At 33.6% G+C, this 21,765-nt stretch overlaps 1 protein-coding gene across 1 annotated transcript in view; it reads left to right on the top strand.

Moving 5' to 3' along the window:
• Positions 1–21,765, top strand: part of LOC118190138 (dual specificity tyrosine-phosphorylation-regulated kinase 1B-like) — a 226,210-nt gene that overhangs the window by 143,212 nt on the left and 61,233 nt on the right. Inside the window, exon 2 of the mRNA XM_035360827.2 lies at positions 15,435–15,637. Within this exon, the coding sequence (XP_035216718.2) occupies positions 15,435–15,637 (203 nt within the window). The remainder of the gene's footprint in view (positions 1–15,434; positions 15,638–21,765) is intronic.

Here is a 21,765-nt window from a genome sequence, read left to right as displayed (position 1 = left end):
GGGAGGGAAAAGAGCATCGGGAAGACATTTCGGCCGGGTAGACGCAGACGGTTTGCGTTTTGGGCCGCATCCACCCGTCCAGACATACACACAACGACGGCTCCCCTTCTATTGATCCGCGTCTAAAAATAACGCGCAGCTAGAGCAGAGCAACTGGGCTAGAGGCTGCAGCCGGGAAGGAGCGAACGCTGTAGCCTGCTTGGAGAGAGAGAACGAACAGTGGTTGGTCATTTGGATTTGGACCCTTGCGGGTGTTTTTCTCCTATCTATTTTTATTATTATATTTTTAAATCCTTTTTTTTTCTTTCCTTCCCCCGTCTGGGGGGGGGCGAGTAAAAAGTGTGACATGCGGGAAGCCAGTGTGGGTGTATTTCCTCCCTTGGTTTTTATTGATAGGGCAATGAAGTATTTGGGATGTATATGTATTTATTCAAATGCTTCACGCTTATCTGTGATGCCTGTTTATTTATTTATTTGTTGCGTTTGTCTATCGATTTCTCTCGCCCTACCACCGTTTGCTGAAGAAATTACAGAAAATACGATTGCCTAAAATGAAGATGACACATTTCTAAGAGTGGGTTTGATGGAGATTCATGATTTAGAATTAGGGGGAAGCATTTTGAGAATTTTTTATCATTATTATTATTTCTTTTGTTTTAAAATGCTAAATTGATAAACATCGCTCATGGTATTTTGTGCATTTAAATATGCAGCGGCATTTCTTGTGAATTATGGTTTCTTTTGGTATATGTGAAATTGTGTGCGTGGGCTGATATTTTTTTTAAGCCACAAGGAAAAGTTGTGGCTTACTTTTTAGTGTTATTTTAATTTTTACATTCGAGTGAAGTTATGAACTTTTTTTAAGCCTCTGCTTTAAATGATTAATACATAAAATATATTTTAAGCTCTTTTTATCAATTTATCCCAGAATTCGTTTGGTGAAAACTAACAGAACCATATTGTGTCATTAATTTTAAGTGTTTTTTGTAATTGTGAAAGCTAGATTAAAAAACAAAAATGTACATGCTTACATGCTTATATACTTGTAGTTTATGCCTACCCCCGTATCCAGGCATATAGACAACAAAACGTTATCAGAATACTCATAAAGTACATCTCTTTATCGAGAGTTAAAGTTCATCTCTTTAATCACTGTTATAAATATAAGCTAGGCCAACACATGTATAGTACCACAGTTGACTGAGGGATTGCTGAACCTAATTAACAGTTAAATTTCCTCTCCAATTTTGAAGAACATTTAGTTGAGGGGGCCTCCGAGGGTTTCCCACTTCTCTTCTCTTACCACCAACAGCTGCAGAGGCCTTCCGGATCACGTGCATATTGAGCACAAAACACAACATACGCCTGCAAACATACGCTTAGACGCTCACAAACATACGCTTAGAAACATCCATGCGTTTTCCGATATTCAAGCCTGGGTCCATTGCTACGACAACTCAGCATCTTCAACCACTATATCGGCTGAAAGGCTGTCTTCGTTGACAAGACTTAAGTCACCTTTGCTAACATCTGATAGTCGTCAGGGCCTTATTCACCTTCGATTGACCTGACCACCATAACCATCTTTGCCAAATTTAATCCTAATTACCAAGGCCTTGTTAACGACGAAATGTCATCATAGTTTACCAAGGCCTTTGCTGTCGGTAGCCATGAACGTAAAGCGGATTGAAGTGGAAAATTGTCGGAAGATTGGAGTCAAGCCAGTCACAAGCGCAAAAGTGGGTACAAAGCTCAGTGTAACGCCCAGTGTCATCTGCAATTTGTGGAAACAGTTTCAGGACGCTGGATCTATATCGAGGAGGCATGGATATAGTCAACCAAAATTCAGAATGACGAATGAGAATTTCTATTTGACGTTTTCAGCGCGGCGAAACAGGACTGCTACAGCTTCACAGCTCTCACGTGAGCTGTATGCTGCCACAGGAATCCGAATTTCACTGTCTACTATTGCCCGAAGGCCTTATGAGATGTATGAGGTTGTATGCCAGTAGACGCGCTTACTGCAGTACACAAGAAACGCGTTTAGCATGGTGCAGGCAACATGTGCCATGAACCAGGCTTTAGCGCAACTTTGTGCATTTTACAGATGAGTCGAGATTCACCTTGAACGGTGATTCTCCACTTACCTATGTGTGTAAAGAGCGTGGTAAACGATACCATCCCTTCCTCTTCAGCGAAAAGTATCATTGCGGTGGTGGAGGTGAAATGGTTTTGGCAGACATATTGTTGGACTGCCGCACACTCATGCATATGTTTGACAAAGGTTTCGTGACTGCATGAGGTATAGAGTGGAGATATTAAAGCCATGTGTTCGAGTTTTTAGAGGTGCAGTTGGTCCTCGGCTCCTGTTAATGGAAGACAACATTCATCCACACAAGACTCAACTGGTGGGCGATTACCTGGAAAATAAGGATATTTACCGCATAGATTGGTCAACCATATCTCCATAGAGCGTGTTTGGAACGCTCTTGGAAGGGCAATTTCATCTCGCCATCCCTCTCCAAGAACCATGAAAACAATCTTGCTGCAAAATTTTAAATAAAATGGGACCCCGACTGCCACCGGATAGAAAGCATGATCTTTTTGTTAGTCAAATTGCACTTTGGGACGCTGCCGACGCGCTCACCCAGCAAAGACCAACCCCCTTTTTGCCCGTGTTGTTGAAGTAAATCCACTTTTCATCACAAATAACTATCCGTTCTAGAATTTTGTCCTTGCGTTGATATTCGAGCAGGTTAGTGTAGTGGAACGTGTCTGCTTTTATCTGCTTGAGTCAGCTCATGCGACACTCAGCGATTGAACTTGTACGTCAAGTTTATGTGATGTATAGCGCGACTAATGGGCATCGTACTAACGTCTAACTCCTTAGCAAGCTCTCGAGTGATTGCATGCTGATCTTCTTCTACCAGTTCTCGCAGGCTGGCCTCATCAGCATCAATAGGCTAGCCAGAGTGTTCTGCTTCTTGAATGTCATAGTCCTTGTTTTTGAACTTTCGGTACTAAACTTCCACGGTATCCTGTAATACAACATTTGCACAGCTTTAGATGGGAGTACCTAAAACTGTACAAATGATTTAGTGACATTCTGTAGCTGACTTTTTGCAACAGAACTGCAAGTAAATGATGGTTCTGATTTGGTAGCGTGATAGTTCCATTTCAGACACCTTGGACTTAACGATAACGATATTGTTTTATAAATTTCACAATACAGTGTTCTAAAGCAACTCTCTTTCTTTCAAATGCCAAAAATCATTTGACAAAGTATGGTTAAACAGGCCAACGCAAAATGTTTGCGCCGACGATATTTGCGGTGGCGGAAAACTTTCCTTAAAAACCCGATATTTTTCTTTCAACTTTATTTTGCTGTTAACTAACAAACTAAGGAGTAATAGCTGACTTTTTGCAACAAAATTTTTAAGTAAATTATGGTTCTGATTTGGTAGCATGATATTTCCATTTCAGAGTCCTTGGACTTAAGGATAACGATATATTTTTTTATAAATTTCACAGTACAGTGTTCTAAAGCAAGTCTCTTTGTTTCAAATGTCAAAAATCGTTTGACAAAATATGGTTAAACAGGCCAACGCGAACTGTTTGCGTCGACGATATTTGCGGTGGCGGAAAACTTTCGTTAAAACCCCATATTTTTCGACTGTATTTTGTTCTTAACTAACAAACTAAGAGATTTAAAAGCAATAAACACAGATTTACTTCAATAATTATTAATTGCTAGCTAGGTTCATTAAAATCATTATCCCCCCTTTTTAAATAATTATTTTAGTCGGTCGGTCGGCAAGCAACTAGTTACTCCAAATAACAGTCTGATTTTGCATTTTATTTATTTAATTTCAGTATAATATTTTTATTCGTGGTTTCCCTTCCAAAAAAATATATTCTTCTTCTTCGGAAGCTTTCGTGAGGAATATTTTATTAATGAAGAGGAATATTTCATTCATTATTTCGTCTTCTTATTTCTTGGAAAAACTCCAGACAAGAATTGAAAAATTTTCTTCTCAAATAATTAAAGAAAGAGGGGGAGCTTTAAAATGCCAAAACCTTTGATTAATCTATATATATATATATATATATATATATATATATATATATATTATCGGACTAGTTAAGTATCAGCTGGCTAATTTATCCGATCAGAATTCAGGCCAATGTCTGTTGAATTTTTCTAGGAGTTAAAAAAATTCAGTTATTAAAAAGTTAAAATTTCTGTCCTTGCTATGATAAATCTGCAACCTCTAAGATTGTTTCAGATTTTCAGTATAGCTCCTAATTGTTTGTTAATCTGTATATTGGAGGAATTAAAGGGTCCTGAGATTGTTAATTTCCCCCCTTTCCGTTTTAACACTTAATTTATATATAACAAAGCCGAATTCGTAATTATTTGGACATACAGTTATAAGGTATTTCTCCCGCTTTCCTAGCGTGCCTTCGTGATGTAGCGGTTCTGCACGCTGGGCCTGTATTCCAGAGTTCATCCGTGGTTCGATTCCCGGCGAAGGCGTTTGCTATTTTTCAATTCTCCTGCTCCAAAAAATACCTAATGTCTCTAGCATCATGCATATTCTCCTGAAAATTCAGATAGCGAAGAAATAAGAAGATCTAGAAATATAACTTAAGGCTAAAATGACTGTATTACTTGTGGAAGAAAAAACGTTGTCTAAGAAGATTTTGCAGAAATCAAATAATTCTCCGTAAAAGTATTACTTTTTTAGGGGAAGGGAGCACTTCTTACTAATCGAAAATAGTTTAATAAATGCGTTATTATTATTATTATTATTATTTCCTATGATAGTATTTTGATGAGGAACGGATTCAGACTGTAGAGGCCATTAAAGATTTTAGTGCGCCCACGTACTCTCTATTTCTTCTTTCACAATCTTAGTTTATCTGCACCATTCCGTAATAAAACCAGCAATTGAATTTTTTTTTTTTTTTTTTTTTTCTTGGTGCCCTTCTTTTCTTGATGCTGTAAGTATATTCTTATTTTGGTTTAATCCAGCTGTGATTTTGATTGGTAAATTGGTAAATGAAATTATAATTTTTAAGCCAAGAGTTAATATTTTAGAATTTAATATACATGCTATTTTAGAATTTAATATACATGCTCAAATGCAAGTTCTGTGTCTCCATGGTTCCATTCACACATTGTTTATCAGGCTCGGGTCTTGGGTTTTATCTCTAAGGCTGCTATCACACGTCGGTTTGTTTCGGAAGAACAACTGTTTGGAACAATTTTTCTGCTTTGTCACAACAGCCAATCAAAACAGATCGTTTTGAAATGTTCGTCGATAAACAGCATATGAGTACCCGTAACTCCCGATTTATCTTGTTGTGGGTAACCGGGCTTTGTCTAAAGGAAAGGTTTATTGCGGAACGATGGAAAAATTTCGTGTCATCAGTTGTACATGTTGCTTGTTCTTTAATGAAATTTATAACTTATTTTCTTAATTTCGAACTATGCCTATTCTTCTTGTTTAGCCCACCAGCAGCCGAGCGGTAAAGTCGCTGAACACTGGTAGTTCGGTCCGAGGTTCGAATCCCGCGAACGGGCTGGCTGCAGGGGCGTTTTCGTGGTTTTCCTCATGTGTAACGTGTATACGAGCCAGTTTCCCGTAGAAAGTCCTCCACGAAGGCATCCTTCTCCTTAGGCAGATAGCCCTCGAGGCTTTGCCACAATCACACACACACACTTCTTGTTTACTTAGTATTCTTTTTGTTAAACTGATTTAATTTATGCAACCAAATAAACTTAGTCTTCTGCTTAAACTGCCTGAAAATATAAATTAGTATAGCATTTTTCTGTTAATTATAGGACGAGTTATACCTCTCTCTCTCTCTCTCTTTTTTTCCCCTATGAACATCATCCCGTTAGTACAATTCGTAAGTACAGTTAAGGCTTCGAATAAAAACCAGTAGGCTTCCTTTGCTCTTGTGATACTGAATCTTTGATAGCTGATATTTACATTCTGTTTCGTAGCAGATCCAGCATGTATTTGTATTCCTTTCAAACTCTTTCAACTAGGTAGTGCATTAACGAATTATGCGTCTCGGTGTTGTCCTGACAAAGCAGCCTGGCTGTGTTCTCTTTGACAGACGTCAACAGACTCAAAAAAAGAAAGTTGAATTAACGTTTTATTATCATTGCCGATAAAGCTCGAATAGAAACCATTAAATACAATAATTAATTCTGTTCGCTATATTAAATCAAGACATTAATGCATTACTTCTATTTTTCTGGATCTAATCACATCACCTTCCGTACTCGATCCCATGAATTTGTAGAAGTTACAACGTCTTAGCAAGGTTAAACTCATAATTACATCCGTTACAACATCTTAGCAAGGATAAACTCATAATTAAGACGTCGGAAAACGTGATTCTCTTAAAACTTATGTTAAGCTTTATTTGTCAAATGCAAGTTCTGTGTCTCCATGGTTCCATTCACACATTGTTTATCAGGCTCGGGTCTTGGGTTTTATCTCTAAGGCTGCTATCACACGTCGGTTTGTTTCGGAAGAACAACTGTTTGGAACAATTTTTCTGCTTTGTCACAACAGCCAATCAAAACAGATCGCTTTGGAGTTAACTGGTTCCCCACTACAAACAAGCTGTTAGCTGATTGGTTGAAAACGAACAACCTGCAATTTTTTTGGAAAGGAAGGAAAAAGTCGCGCGTCTTTCTTTCAATAGTAAACCAGGCAGAAAAATTGTCCGAAACAGTTGTTCGTGTGAAACAAACGCCGTGTTATATGGGCCTAAGGCGTCTAGTGCATTACAGCTATGCACTGTACATAAAAATAATCTAATTAACATTTTTTGAAAAGTTGTTAGCTGCGATACAAAGTGGTTGTAAGACAAAAATTAGTTTTTATTTAAACTGAAATAAAAATTTTGAATAGCGTTGTAAAGCAATTTTGGTATTTTGTTAAACCTCCATTCCATTTTCTTGTTCTGAAAAGGAAGCTCTAACAAAATAGTTGTACAATTTTTTAGATATTTAAAAAATAGAATCTTAATAATAATAATAAGTATCTTGATACATGTGTAATTCCATTCCAAGCTTTTTGCAAGGCGCGTTTCAAAGAAATGTTCATTCTTATTAATTTCTAGAGTCGTCTGTGTATTGAGTGGAATGTAGGTCTGATAATCGCGAAGATATAGGATGGTAATGGAATTTGGAAGATTATATGAAAGCCACGTCAAAATTCAAGCAGTGTGTGGTCAGCATTTAAAAAATCTCTTTTGTCTCCAGGTTGACTACACACGATTGCAGATATCTAGCAGCATATTCGGGCATTATACTCAATCCATATTACTGTCAATGAACTGGCCTTTTTCTTTTTCTTTTTTTTTCTTTAAATCCCAGGGCCGGATTTAGACTTGATAAGGCCCTAAGCTATTTGAGATATGGGGCCCTTTTAAAAGTCCAGATATTATAATATCAGTGCCAATATTATTTATTAGTGATTTTCGGATGCGTAGAGGGTTTTCTGGGGTCCGTAAGCTATAGCTTGTGTAGCTTATACGTAAATCCTGCATTTTCTGATCCGGATGTTGTCATTCATGTCCTGAAATATTACATTGCCTCCATTCTTAAACCAAAGACATGAAGATTTTATATTTTCATCTCTCTTTCTTACTGACCATTGTAGCTGAATAAGTTTAAACTTGCTTTTATCAGTGAAATGCTCTGTCATTCGAAATTTAAAATCTATTTTGACATTTTCTTCTGCAAACTGCAGTCTTTTCAGTTCATCTGAAGAAAATATCACTTTAAATACTTTGGTACCCTGTCATGAAATCCAGCAGATCTCAAAGATCTTCTTATAGTTTCGGGATGGACAGCTTTACTTTGCAGCTTATCGAATTTTCTCAAACATGCCTTGAAGCATTTATTTTGGGGTTGGCTTGCACAGTTTAACAAAGGTATCGAGTTTCTTTAAATACCGAGTATTCTTGAGCTCCCAGATAGTCGTTGCAAAGATAGGTTTCCTGAAGATTTATGATGCCGTATCACTGTCTGAACACTTGCTTAAATTTTACGAACTACTTAGAGTATTTCTGTATAAGATTTTCCGTCGTTTTTAAACTTTATAGTTCGAATTTAGAATTTTTAGGCTTCATTCTTTGAAGATGGGCCATTTAATGTTTTAATAACGTGTTCTAAAAGGTGTATTTTTCGAAATAAAATCGCATTTATTCTAAAGCAGTTAGTTGCATTTAAATGCAGTTTTTTTTTTTTTTTTTTTTTTTTCCCCTCGTCATTTAATTTTACGTTTTCAGAAAATTTCTAACATGATATTCGTTTTTATTTTTAATGAACTGTTCCGTTGATTTTTTTTTATTAATTAATTTATTTTTTCAAGCCTCAGATGTAAAATTCGCCATGTATATTGCAAACACTTGTGACCTACTGTAAGGCTTGTGCTGGAATTTCTCGTAATTTACTGTTAACGAAAAAATGGATTATTTGGCAGTAGTACAAGGAAAATCTAAAGACGGCGTTGCACGTATGTAATGAAAGAAAGCAAAGCCATTTTTCCAACTGTTGTGTGTTACTGAACATTGCATTGCTTTATGATTTTTTTCCCTTTTCTTTTCTTATTATGAACTAGGCTAGCGGCGTTGCTTAGCAACGAGACAGGCATACTTCTTCTCTATCTTTTGTTTCAGCGTCTTAAGAGAGAAAGAAGCAAGACGATCGATAAAAGATTGATTGATTGGTCGCGAGGCAAGGCGATGATTATGGCTGCAGCTGCTTGTTTTTGCCCAAGTTTCATTTTTGACCTTTCGTAGTTCAAAAAGCTATGTGCGGAAGTAGGAAAAAATCGGATATATTTTTGTATTTCCCCCCTCCCTCTGGTCTTATAAAATCGCTCTGTTAAGAAAAGCTACTTTTATGGTTCGCTTGTCGCGTATCCCCTTCTTCCTTTCCTTCTTCTTTGTAGCATTTATTTGAAGAGCTATTTTTTTATAGTTTTCTCTAATGTATATATGTGAAACAACTTATCTCGCAGTAAGTTGACTGTCCCCCCCCCCGATGAATTCGGTTTCAGTTTGAACTTTGTCCCCCCCCCGTCTTTCCCAGTTAGCAAAGAAGCATAGTTCTAAGTCTAATTTTACAAATATATATATATATATATATATATATTCAAGAGATAATAATTAAATGAAAAATGATGGCAAACTAGCTAACAGGAAGAATAAAAATCAAACCTGAAATAAAAATAACATAAAAAATATTATAATGGGATTAAAGTTGAAAATTCTTTGGTCTTTTTTTTCAAGGTGCAGTCGAAAATTTTTCAACAGAACCAGGTTTCTGAATTATAACTGGAAAAATCGAGAAATAATAAAAAAAATGAGTCAAAAAATAGACGTATTTAAGACAATTTAAAACAAAAATGTAAGGCTATTAAGAATTTTTATATTATTATTAAAGAAAGCTATTAAAAGTTAAATTTTACATTTTAGTAATTTTTTTGATCAAGCATCAAGATATAATATGCTCCAACATGACCTTAAACAAATCATATTACTGAAAAATCTTGATGATTGATTAAAAAGAATATTATTGTTATTAAGCATATCAAGTATACAAAAACGAACTAGATTTTAATTTTTATACATGTAAATTCATATGATTATATTCTAGGCTTCTGTATTTTGTACTTTGTTTGTTTTTTGTTTCCTTTTTGCGTAATTTGCTGACTGACAAGCAATAAAATCATTATTGAAGCTCTTCATTGAACACCGCATATAAGTAATTTTTCCTGGTAGTGATTAATTCCTCCCTCCCCCATTAATTAACTCTAAACTCTCAGTATAATGCGGGTTTAATTCGGGTCTCATGTTGTGTTATAACGAGAGAACACTGTATATACCAACAAATTTTACTTTTAATATATTAGAAATTTGCTGCAATTTAAAAGAAATCAAAAAGAGTCCAGAAATTCTTGATGTTAATTTTTCTTTCCTGAAAACAGATTATATTAAAATTGCCATTAAGTAGTTATTTAAAATAATTGAAATAGCAGTCTTATATATATATATATATATATTATTTTAATTGCGTAGGAGGAATCCGTTACTTTTTAGCATCTTTCGATATTCGTCATGGCTGAGAAGACAGTAGCAGCGGAAGGTAAAAGCTATGATGACGCAGTTAACACAACTGACCTTGAAGTATCACAATCTTTATTTTAACGCATATTAAATCATCTTAGTAGACATTTATCCAATCATAATGAAATACGATAATTTTTATGTACACTGGTTTTAAAAGTAAGACGTAGGCATCTTAGAAGCGAAGCAGTTAGAACGGTAGTTAGAACTAAGAAATGACTTACTTGTTTTGCAGAGAATTTTTATAGTACTAAGAAGATGCAAAAAGTACTCAAAGCGGTGTTTGGTTGATTTTAGATTGTTATGTAACATGAAAAGATCTCGAATTTGGGGGAGAACAGATGAATTCAAGGGGGAGAACACCAAATCAAGAATAATTAATTTTTAGGTTACTAGTCATTCTTATAGCAGCCATCGTATTTTGTTATACATATGTGTGCTTGTCTGTACTAAAAAATATGTAAAATAAAATTGTAAGTTTTAATTTGTAATAGCCCATTAACCCTCCTTTTTAATTCGGTTAGCTCCTTTTTTTTTTTTTTTTTTTTTTTTTTTTTTGAAGATAGTAACATGCTTATAATAAAGCTTTCAAAACTGCGTCATTTCAAAATTAATCCCTATCATGTGGTTCTTATAAAGCTTGTGATGCATAGGCATACATAATATCACATAATACAGCAAAATGTCTTGTATCCAAGAGTCATGTTAAATTTTGCAGTCCTAAACTTCAGTTAATCATTAGAAATGAACTGTTCTGTGCTAACACCATACTGTAATCTACGCATTCTTCTCAGCGTAATGTGCCTTAGTAACATGTTATCCGTCTCTTTTCATTCTTATTTCAAATGTGTCGTTATAAATTAGTGAAAAGTACAAAAGTCATTATTGAAAAACCGGGGCACCATTTCAAGTGTATTTTAACATTCGAGAATATTTTGTAATGAATAATGAGTGTTCATTTGGCTGTCACTGCAACTTAATTGTTATGCACAAGCTCCATCGTCATGTCACCTCATCTGAAATAGCATTATATATAAATTTTCGTATTTGAAGCCATTGTTAAGAAATTGTTAACTGATAACAGAAAAATGTGCTATATGAAATGTAACTTAATGTTCCTAGTTCATCTTGAGCTATGAATTGAGAGAAGCAAATAAGAAAGAAGATTTTATATTCGAGCATAAATCTGTGAACCCGATATATTCCTCAGATTTTTCAACAAGTCGGTATAGTAGATGATGTGATTTCCATTAACAATGAATAATGTTTCTAATTGCAAAGGAATCGGAAACTTATCCGGTATTTATTAAATTTCATCATTGAAAAGAACCGCCGAAAAAAGCTTTTATTAACGTTTATGAAAGTTACACATCGATTTTTACGCTGAGCTAAAAGATGTTGCCAGTCTCCGATAACTAAATATTAGGCTTGAAATATTCGTGTAGCATGTTAGTATATCGGCGTTCCTTTTCAAGGACTTCAGATCACTGTAGTTGCACAAACACGGTGGTATAAATATCTTCGCTAAGAATATCTGTTAGATGAATAGATGAAGAATACCTGGTAATCGGAACAGCTAGTGGCCCATAAGAATGTTGATTCACAAAAGGAATTTCGCTGTTATTTATTTTTTTAATTTTACTATTCTGTTACGATATCTATTTAAGTATAAGCTGTAATGCTGTTTTACAGTTTCGATTATGCTGCAGATTATTAAGGTCGGAATTATTCCTATTGTAATAAAATTTCGAATTCCATATTTAAGCCTTTTTTCTCGTAGATTTTGTGTTGATCGCGAAATGTAGATAGTTATGTTTCCGTGAAGTTTCTCTCTCTCTCTCTCTCTCTATATATATATATATATATTAATAATGCATACTAAATTCGACATTATTTTAATTTGTGAAAAATTATGTAACATTTTGCATTAGAAAATATCTATTTTCTATGCTTTTTGGAATATATATATCATTTTGCTTTCAAGTAGATGTGCAATCAAGTAATTTTATTAAGTTATGCAGATTATGCATAACAAAATCAAAGAAAAGAGTTAAAAAGGATTGCAGTCTATTTAATTCAGGTTCTATTTATATTTTTCTAATATCTATTCTGATAACACCTGTATATCATAAAATTTTTCCTTCGGTATGAGAATTGAGAGTTTGCGTAAAAAATTATTCGATTTTATATGTATAATGAAAAAAAAATGTATTTAATCGAACGTTCTGATGATATTTAGATTTTAAAGGCGGATATCGAATATGTTTATAGCAATCAGACATACTTATTTAACTTACATGTGATACGTAAATTAAATAGCACAAATGCGGTAGAAAGAGCTTCATCCAGTGCAGTTCCTGAGTTTGCAACCTGGGGGGGGGGAGTCCTTGGATTTGCTGTCCCTCTTGATATACAAACAAATAATTAAAAAAGTGACAACATGACATAATAGGGAAATAAGTCCATTATTTTGCTTGTTTTTTTGTTCCTAAAACCACTGGTGGCATTGTAGAAGTCTATTCTTCTCCATTTGCTGTTATGTAGACAGTACAAAGAGGTTTTTTAAATGTGAAGTAAATATTTGTAGTTCTTAACTGATTTTTATTTAGAAAACTCAAATTTCACAACTAGCGACACTTACAATAATTGTGAGGAACGTTCGTGAGAGTATTATAATATTTGGAACTTTGTTCTTGGTATTGTATTTTAGAATAAACTATAAAAATTAAAAAGGCCCGCCCAACCTTGTTTCTGTTTCGTTTTCCCTAGCAATAACGAGAATAGAGCTCTGAAATATTTCTCTCTTAGCGAGAAATTCTTCTTTATTTATATTATCGTTATCATAACTTAGTTTATATTCGTAATTTTCTCTCAAATGTTTCGATAGAATAAAAAAGCTGTAGTAAATGTATATAGCTGTTGAAATATTTTGCTGATTTTTGGAAGACCTTTATCTAGAGTCAAAATGGAAATTCAGAACCGATTGGTATTTTAATAAGTGAAATCAGTAATTTATTTGTAAATAATCAACATCATAATAATTCTTAATATATATGATAATAATTTTTGCAAATGGTAAATTGTGAATGTTTTGCTACTTTTTATTGGATGTCTAATCAATGTATCTTCACAAAGACCTGATTGATATTTAAACTCAACACAAACTCCTTCTGATCATCATCAATAAATTCATCTACAAATTAATTATTAACCTTTTGAATCTCGCAATGGCCGCAAACGGTCTTGTTATTAAAATCCCAAGACGACTCATGCGTAGAAGGGAATAAGAATCGTCCACGTGCGAATTTTGAGAGTGCGATTTTCTTCTTGCCGCGGTGTCTTTGTGTTCGGTGTTTGCCAGTTATGTGAAGCTTGAAGCAGACAATTACTTTTTTATTAAGGGAGGTGTTTTGTGTTTATTATTCACTTCAAGTGGACACCTTTCTTTCTTTAAAGTCCTGGATTGAACAAATCGTCTTTTTGCAACTTTTTTTTTAATCATGCAGGTTTTGTAAAAAATAAAATTAATCATACAACTAAAAACTCCTCTTTTATTTGCTGTAGAAAATCCTTGTATTTTTTACCTTCATATTAAAAAATTATGCTTCCATTTTCGACGTTATCAGCATAAACTCGCATAAATTAAGATATAAATGTCATCCAAATGTGTATTTAAAAAAAATCCAGTGGCCAAGCTGTTGCTTGTTAAACATGATTGGGTATTGCCAACATCATTGGTTATTAGCTGTCTCAATACCTAGAACATTACCCATGGTGCACTGCAGAAGGTAGATGATATTATTACCACAAGAAGGGGGAACAGACAACTGTAATCATCCATACCTTCTCTGGAATCCAAACCTGAGCCTAGTGATATAATAGTATCACTGCTAATCTTTGTTCACATTATTATTTTAAAAGATTAAGAAGTCTTGGCCGAGCTTGATTGCTAAGCAGTCAAGTCTTTCACAAAAACTGGTTTAAGGATTTTGCCTTAAGTTCTAACTTTTCAACTGTTATAAATCAAAAGTCGGAAATTAAAATACTATAAACATTTATTCACAGCTACATAAATCTAGCATCAGATACATCTACAACAGCTACATAAAATCTAACATCAGAAAAGCAAGTTCTAATAAAATGGCTAGCAGCATCTCAAACTAGATAAAACTAACAGCTAAACTGAATTACAATGTTGTAATGAAAAACAAAAATTATTTTCATTGCCAGATTGTTAGAGTTGAATATCTGTGTCCAGAGAAGGCTTAGAAATAGTATTTCTAACATCAACTTCGTGCCACCTTATTATAAAACCTGACCAATCATAATGAAGTAAAACTTTTGTTGATGGTTTTCCTGAATCAGCTATACATTTACACATGTTCAACTTTCCCTTCCCTGGCTGGCTGTAGCTTAAACTCTGTTAAACAAGTGTGAATGGAATTAATGACTTCTTAAAGCACAAAACCTTATGATGACAAATCTTTATCTAAATGAAGCCTTAACCACTGAAACAACAGCATTTTAAAAAAACCTTTCTGTGTGATGTGTTGTGGACTTTTATTCAACGATAAATTTAAATTCAGTATCACAGGATGCTTTGCATTTTTTAATTAACTTTGCTTTATTGGGCTGACTTTTTAGTGCTTTTGTATTAAAAGTAAAGTTAATAAATATGATCAATGATCTATGAAACTGCTACAAAATTGCAGGAGAACAAAGAAATTAACATTTTTAAGATTAATCATTAATTTTTTGTGCTATGTATTATCAGTCTTTGCACTTTCATTCAGTGTCTTTTCTACATAATATTAATAATAATAAAAACTTGTGCTTTATGTGTTTATGTGCGCTTAATTTACATACATGAAAGATATTTTTGATGAAGCTCAAAATTAGCATTTTCTTAGTTTGTTTTATCGATTATTTTTAGTTGTATGACATATTTATACCATTCCATATGGAATGGAAATCTATGGAGACTGTTGATCTGAAAGAAGAAATAAAATTTGCAAAACTGATATTTTCTATTCAAAATTTTGGGGGGAGGGGTATTTTTAATCTGCTTTCCCATAAATAAAAAAATCCAATCCATAAACGCAGTGGTATAGGAATGTTACTTACTGATAATCGTATTAAAACTTTTTATCACTGAAAATTTTAACCTGAAGAAGTGCATATGTCATGCACTTTGTGCTTGTTTTATGTGATGATAGTCATGAAATTGTGCCATTAAATCTGATGTACTTATAAATTTTCTCCCTTCTATCCAGAAGAAACAAACCAGAACACGGCAATGTATGGGCAACTAGTTACACAAGACCAGCTTGCTGGAATGGGTGCTGGAACCCAGGATCCTGATGCAGATCTGGTGGCACTGGAGTCACGAATTCCTTGTAAAATCCGAGAACCGAGCCATGCCCCTTTGAGACGGCTCAGTGTTGATCTCATCAAGACATATAAGCATATAAATGAAGTATGTGAATTATTTTTGTTACCATGACATCACTTAATTCCTTTTTAATGTCTAATTTTGTTAAATATTATGTGTACTATTTAAACATGACATAGCCTATATTGTCTGTAATGACCTGAGACCCACCCACTAGAGAATAAATGATATCACCTGTACATCGTTAATATATATCACAATCCAATAGAAGAACTGAGATATTACAACAGATACATATGCAACTAATGGTTTTCTAATTAATGTAGGGAAGACATCATGAATAAGCATTACTATAATCACCACCACAACTCATAAGGTTATTGCTAAACTAGGATTTATTAATATGCCTTAGAATGAAAAGAAAAGTAAAAAAGAACAATCATTACACCATCACGTGTTTATACTCACCATCTTTAACCTCATATCTCCCCACACTCATATAGATGACACTTTATAGTTATCTAACTCAGTTACAGTCACAGTTCCTGCATAATTCAGCCATCTGACGTCGTCACCTGCTTTCAGATGACAGGAACAGTGATATTTAACATATACAGTAAAAAGAAAAATACTAATACAGCGGAACCTCGAAATACGAGTTTTAATTTGTTCCAGCATTGAGCTCGTATAGCGAATTTCTCATATCTACAAACAAACGTTCCCATTGAAAATTATAGGAATCCAGTCGATCCATTCTGCACCTCTAAAAATATCAACATAAAAATCATTTTTTTAATAAATACCATTGATAAGTAATATAAATGTATAAATGTATCTTTATGATAGCTTCTGACACACCAACGACAGCTTCCGAACTTCTTCTAGGAGCTTTGGGCGGTGCTTGGAAGTAACGGTAACTCATTTGACCACATCAAGTTTCTTGAATGTAAAAACATTAAATGTAAAAAACAATTAACTCGCAATCGCTCAAACTTGCAGATCAAAGAACACTTGAGTGATCTGGCAAGGAGATTCTCCGAGTCGAGCCAGATCGGGAAATAGTGCCACGCATACCAACAGCCTGGCTTATTGCTCGTTACTCAAGTCAGTGCTCGTATTTAGAAATGAATATTTCGCTCATACTTTCTTCGTATCTCAAATTTCTCGTGTATAGAGGTGCTCGTAGCTCGAGGTTCCACTGTACTATTAAGCAATAATTGAACATATTAAATTAATACAGATAAATGAAAATAGTATTATGTCTGGATCTTCTAATAACAGCACCTAGAAAAATAAATAAATAATAATAAAAAAAATTAGTAGTCATTATCAAAGAAAAGATGTATAAGATTAAAATCCAAAGGTGTAATTCAGTTCAGAAGAAAATGTCCATAGAACACTAAAATTTAGGTGATATGTTCTTATGAAGTCTAAGGTTTCATAAATTTGGCATAAGTGCTTGTTTTCTGTGGTCCATTGAAGGAACCACATTTTCAACATAAGTGTCATTTGGCTTGATTTTCGCAATCTTGTGCAGTCCGAAAAAATTCAACTTCAGTTTAAGACCAGGTCCATATTGTGTATACATTGCCAGTACTTGATAAAGCTGGAACTTATGGGATAGTTTACGTCACAGGTTGTTTTTGCGATTTTAAGTCGGCACTTTCAAAATCTGTTGTTTAGCTTCCTTCCGAAGATCATCTTAAGCACTGACAAAATCCAACTGGATCTCTGCATTTAACAGCTGTGTAATTTTGTCATGATTAGCAGATTTTAGTTCCAAACATGAGTTCGAATGGAGTTGTATTCATACTGTGTTGTTATGTTGAATTAATCATTTGCTGTACTTCACTACGTGTTTATATCATATTGAATGATTTTGAATCGATAATTTGGAGAGTACAGAAATTTTGGCAGAACTCAATCTTTCAATTTGTCCATTGGCATGAGGCAGTCCTGTACTAGTCTGAATATAGGTATTGTTTGTGAACGATAATCTTGGAAAATTTTTAGAAGTGAATGGTGAACTTTTATCGGAAATTACATGCATAGGGTTTCCAAAGACAAATTTTTGAGTTTCAATTTAGATATTACTTCAGTGCTATGAGTAGATTTAAGATTGTGGGATAAAATCATACAAACTTTATGAAAGAATTAATAACAGCAAATATATGTAATTTTTATGTACCTTCTTGCTTTTCACATTTATGATTAATTAATATGCAAGGAACACAGTTTGGAATATAGTTATCAATTTTATCTTTAAAAATTTTATATAAAATACTTGTTTGAAAAGTTCTTCAGTTTGTTTATAAGCAAAATGCTCACAAAGATTATCCTTGATTATATCAGTTTGTACTGACAGAGACAAGTTATTCATTACTGTCTATAAATTATACTGACTTTAACACAATACTCATCATAAAATTTAACTTTTAAGACTTCTTTGATAGATTGAATATGATCATCTTGCTGGTGAGCATTTTGTATTTTCAAAATGAGGCTATCTTGAGTGATGACCATAAAAGTGGATCTTTTCACTGCATCAAAATGTGTCATTCATGTGTCTGTTTGGTGTTCTGTTTCATAGTCAAAATCTTCTAACCTTAGTGCCCAACATGCTATTCATGTATTCAAGGTCTTTCTTTTTCTTGTTCATTGTCATTTTGAAGCCATTACAGTCAGTAATAATTTTGAAGTGTTTGCCGAAAAGTACCTCAAGTTCATAACTGGTAAATTTCTTTTCTGCATCAAGTGTCTTTTTACTCATGTATTAAACAAGATGTAGGCAATTGTCAGTCATAGATCTTTTCATGAGAATACAACCATAACCATGGATACTTGCATCAATGTGTATTTCAGTATCGCTGTACTGATTATAGATGTTAAGTTTAGGTTTTTAAGAGATCAATTAATGGTTGAGAAATTATAGAATTTATAATAAATTTACAGAAATATCTGACAAAAACCAAGGAAACTTTGTATGTCTTTGTGACTTAAGTGTAGGACTTAAGTGTAACAACAGCAGCTGTTTTAAGAGGAGGTGGGAACAGATTTTCGATGACCAAAGAATCCAGTTTTACGATTGAATGAGAACAAGGAATTCAATTCTACAATTTAAAAATTTAGATTTCTGAAAATTAATTTTGAGTACATAATCAGATGCTACTGAGAAAACAGATTGCAAATGCTTAATCCCTTTATCTTCGTCTTTAGCTGAAATTAAGATACCATTTAAATAGAATAAAACATCATATTGCAAGATTAAATCCTTAAAAATGGAATTTACAAATCTCTGAAATACTGAAGGCGAGGTACAGAGACTGAAAAGTACACATAGAAACTGATATTGTCCATTATATGTGACAAATGAAGTGTGATGTTGGCTGTTTTTGTCAACAAAAACATAGAAAAATAGCATTTTTAAAATTGATTGTAGTCAATGTACGAGCATCTTCTATTTATCCAGTAAATCTTCTATTGATGGTAAAACCAGGTTTCAGTTATGTCGTCGGCTAATCAAGTTTGAACTTATCTACAGTGTCTCTTGACAAAAAGTAATCGTTTAGGTCTGTGAAAAGTAGGTGTTTTATCTTTTACTTTATTAATCATCTAAATGTTTATAATTTTGGTTTTGATAGGCTTTTAGTTAGAGACAAGATTTTCAATAATAGTAACTTGTCCTTTTCTAGCACTGGGACCTATTTCTGATTCAAATATGTGATTAAGGGAAATATTATTGATGTGCACATCTTCCAGATCAGTTTTTTTAACAGTATGCTTTGAAATACGGACGCCATCTTTGTTTATATTAACTTCACCTTTTTTAAGATTAGCTATGCCTATTATAGCCTCAAATGGCATTACTATCTGCAACATAAATATTAGTCATAACTAATTCCATATCTACTAACATGTCAGCTGTAAACTAATCTGTTGGTTTAACACTAGAACTGCGGCAGTTTCAGTGCACCTGAAACCGCAGGCTGAGTTAAATTGGCCCCAATTAATAAAAACCCATGTTGTTATGCTAAAAGTATGCTGTAATTATTTAGGAATGACATTTATTCATTTTTAACATTAAATTGTTATAATAAGTGATAGAAAATAATAAGATATTACAATATGAAATATTGTATTACAGTTAGTAAAATATACAGACAACTTTTACCAGTCAAGATTTCCTACACAGTTCATGCACATTTTGGGCAACTTCTTTTATATATTTTGTACACTTTCCACTTATCGGTACTTTACAGTCAGAAGAAGTACAGTACAAAGTCTTTAATCCGGACCTCAAAGCTACAAACTTTCTGCGCATGCGCATAATACGTTTACGCATGCGCATTTAATGTATAACGGACGGTATAAGCTAGGCTAAAATTATCTAATTATCTATTTCAGTTAATGTTCCAGATTGCATTGTTCCTTAATCTTCTAATTGGATCTGGCTTATTTTTTGCAGACTGTTAGAGCAATTTTATAAAAGTACGCTTGAACTTTCGATTATGTCGAAAAGAATTTCCGATTTTGGAGCTGCCAAAGGATCTACAAAGCGAAAGCATTTTCGATGTACCGCTTCCGATAGTGAAGAAAGTGACAGAGAGGTTATTGAAAACGAACAAATTTCGATTCATAAGTTAGTTGGTATTCTCGACACAGCAATTACAAGACTTGAACAGTGGAACTGAACAAGAAATTATGTCTGTTTATAGAATTAAAGAGAAAGTATTAGCACAAAAAACGAAGCAACTTAAACAACTTGCATTGAAAGAAATGTTTAATAAAGTAAACAAATAAATATTATGCTCTTTTTTCTAAATTTTGATACCCCTTAGATCATAATTGCTCTTTATTTCATAAATTAGGGTTTCATATTTTTAATTTTATAAATTTTGCATGCCATCTTACCAGATTTAAATTGATGATCTATAATCCGGAATCGCCGAAGTCCCGATGAGTCCGGATTAACGACTTTTGACTGTATAAACATTTATTCACAGCTACATAAATCTAGCAATCCTACAAGTCCGAATTAAAGATTTTGTACTGTATCTGCAGTTTTGTTTCTACGCTTGAAAGCTTCGCAATGAACCCTTTTTTGCATCTGCTCAGATTCTTCAGTAGTATCCACTTTTGTCTGTGTATCTGACTTGCACTTTCTTTTGTGAATATACACACTACACAACTATTCAATGAGTTGTTGAAGGTATTCTCTTCTCGTAAGTTTTTTCCTGCAACTTCTTTGTATTAAATCCATGAACTAATCCCTTCAATATCAAGAATATTGTAGAATACATGACCTGGCCACCTCCTTGATCCTGCCTTCACAGAATATTTCCGAGCCATTTTGTCGGCAATGTTAACACCAAATTTTGTTAAGTTATAAAATGATATTGTTTCTGGAAGCTTTTTTGGGTGATTATTGTCGACATCAACAGTGGGTTGAAGAGAGCTCAATAATAAAACATTTTTTATGTTTTTTTTCCTGATAAACTGTGCTCCAGTAACAATGTATTATATAACGGCATCTTTACTTTTTGCCCAAATTCAGGTACTTCTTTCTGATTTCGTTTCATCGTTCTAGTTAAACTAGTGTTCTTTGTTTTTAACATTTGGGACAGATTTAGTGTAGTGAAAAAATTATCTGTAGTGATATTTCTTCCTTTATTTTCGAAAGGTTCTATCAAACGCAAAACGACGTATTCGGAGAGAGATAGGTTTTCAGGACGTTTCTCATCTTTACCCAGATATGGAAAACCATTGAACACACGTTTATTACCAACATCAGCGGTAAGCCAGAACTTGATACCAAATTTATCTGGTTTACATGGCATATATTACGGGAAACGACATCAGCCTTTAGATGAAAACAGCTGTTCATCAGTAGTTATATATGTTCCTGGTTTATAGCAAGTTATTGAATTTTCAATAAATTTCATCCAAACATCAGAAATGAAACAGAATTTATCTGTTTAAAAACATTCAGGTAATGTTTTTTTTTTTTTTTTTTTTGTCTAATCGCAGAAATTTTTTAAGTTCTCTGAATCTATCTCTCGCCATATCGCGGAAAAAAAGGTGGACCGCAAACAACAGACCACATGCTATCAAGCTCTAGATTATTTGCATTGTATATACCTTGAGCATACAAAATTGATATAAAAGCATCTAATTCGTGTAAAGTTGTTGACCATTCATTTTTTCCCAGTTGC

This window comes from Stegodyphus dumicola, chromosome 1 (assembly GCF_044657685.1).
Source record: "Stegodyphus dumicola isolate Sdum_Otavi_A_Nest chromosome 1, ASM4465768v1".
Lineage (NCBI taxonomy): Eukaryota > Metazoa > Arthropoda > Arachnida > Araneae > Eresidae > Stegodyphus > Stegodyphus dumicola.
This window is presented reverse-complemented; position numbering and strand designations above follow the sequence as displayed.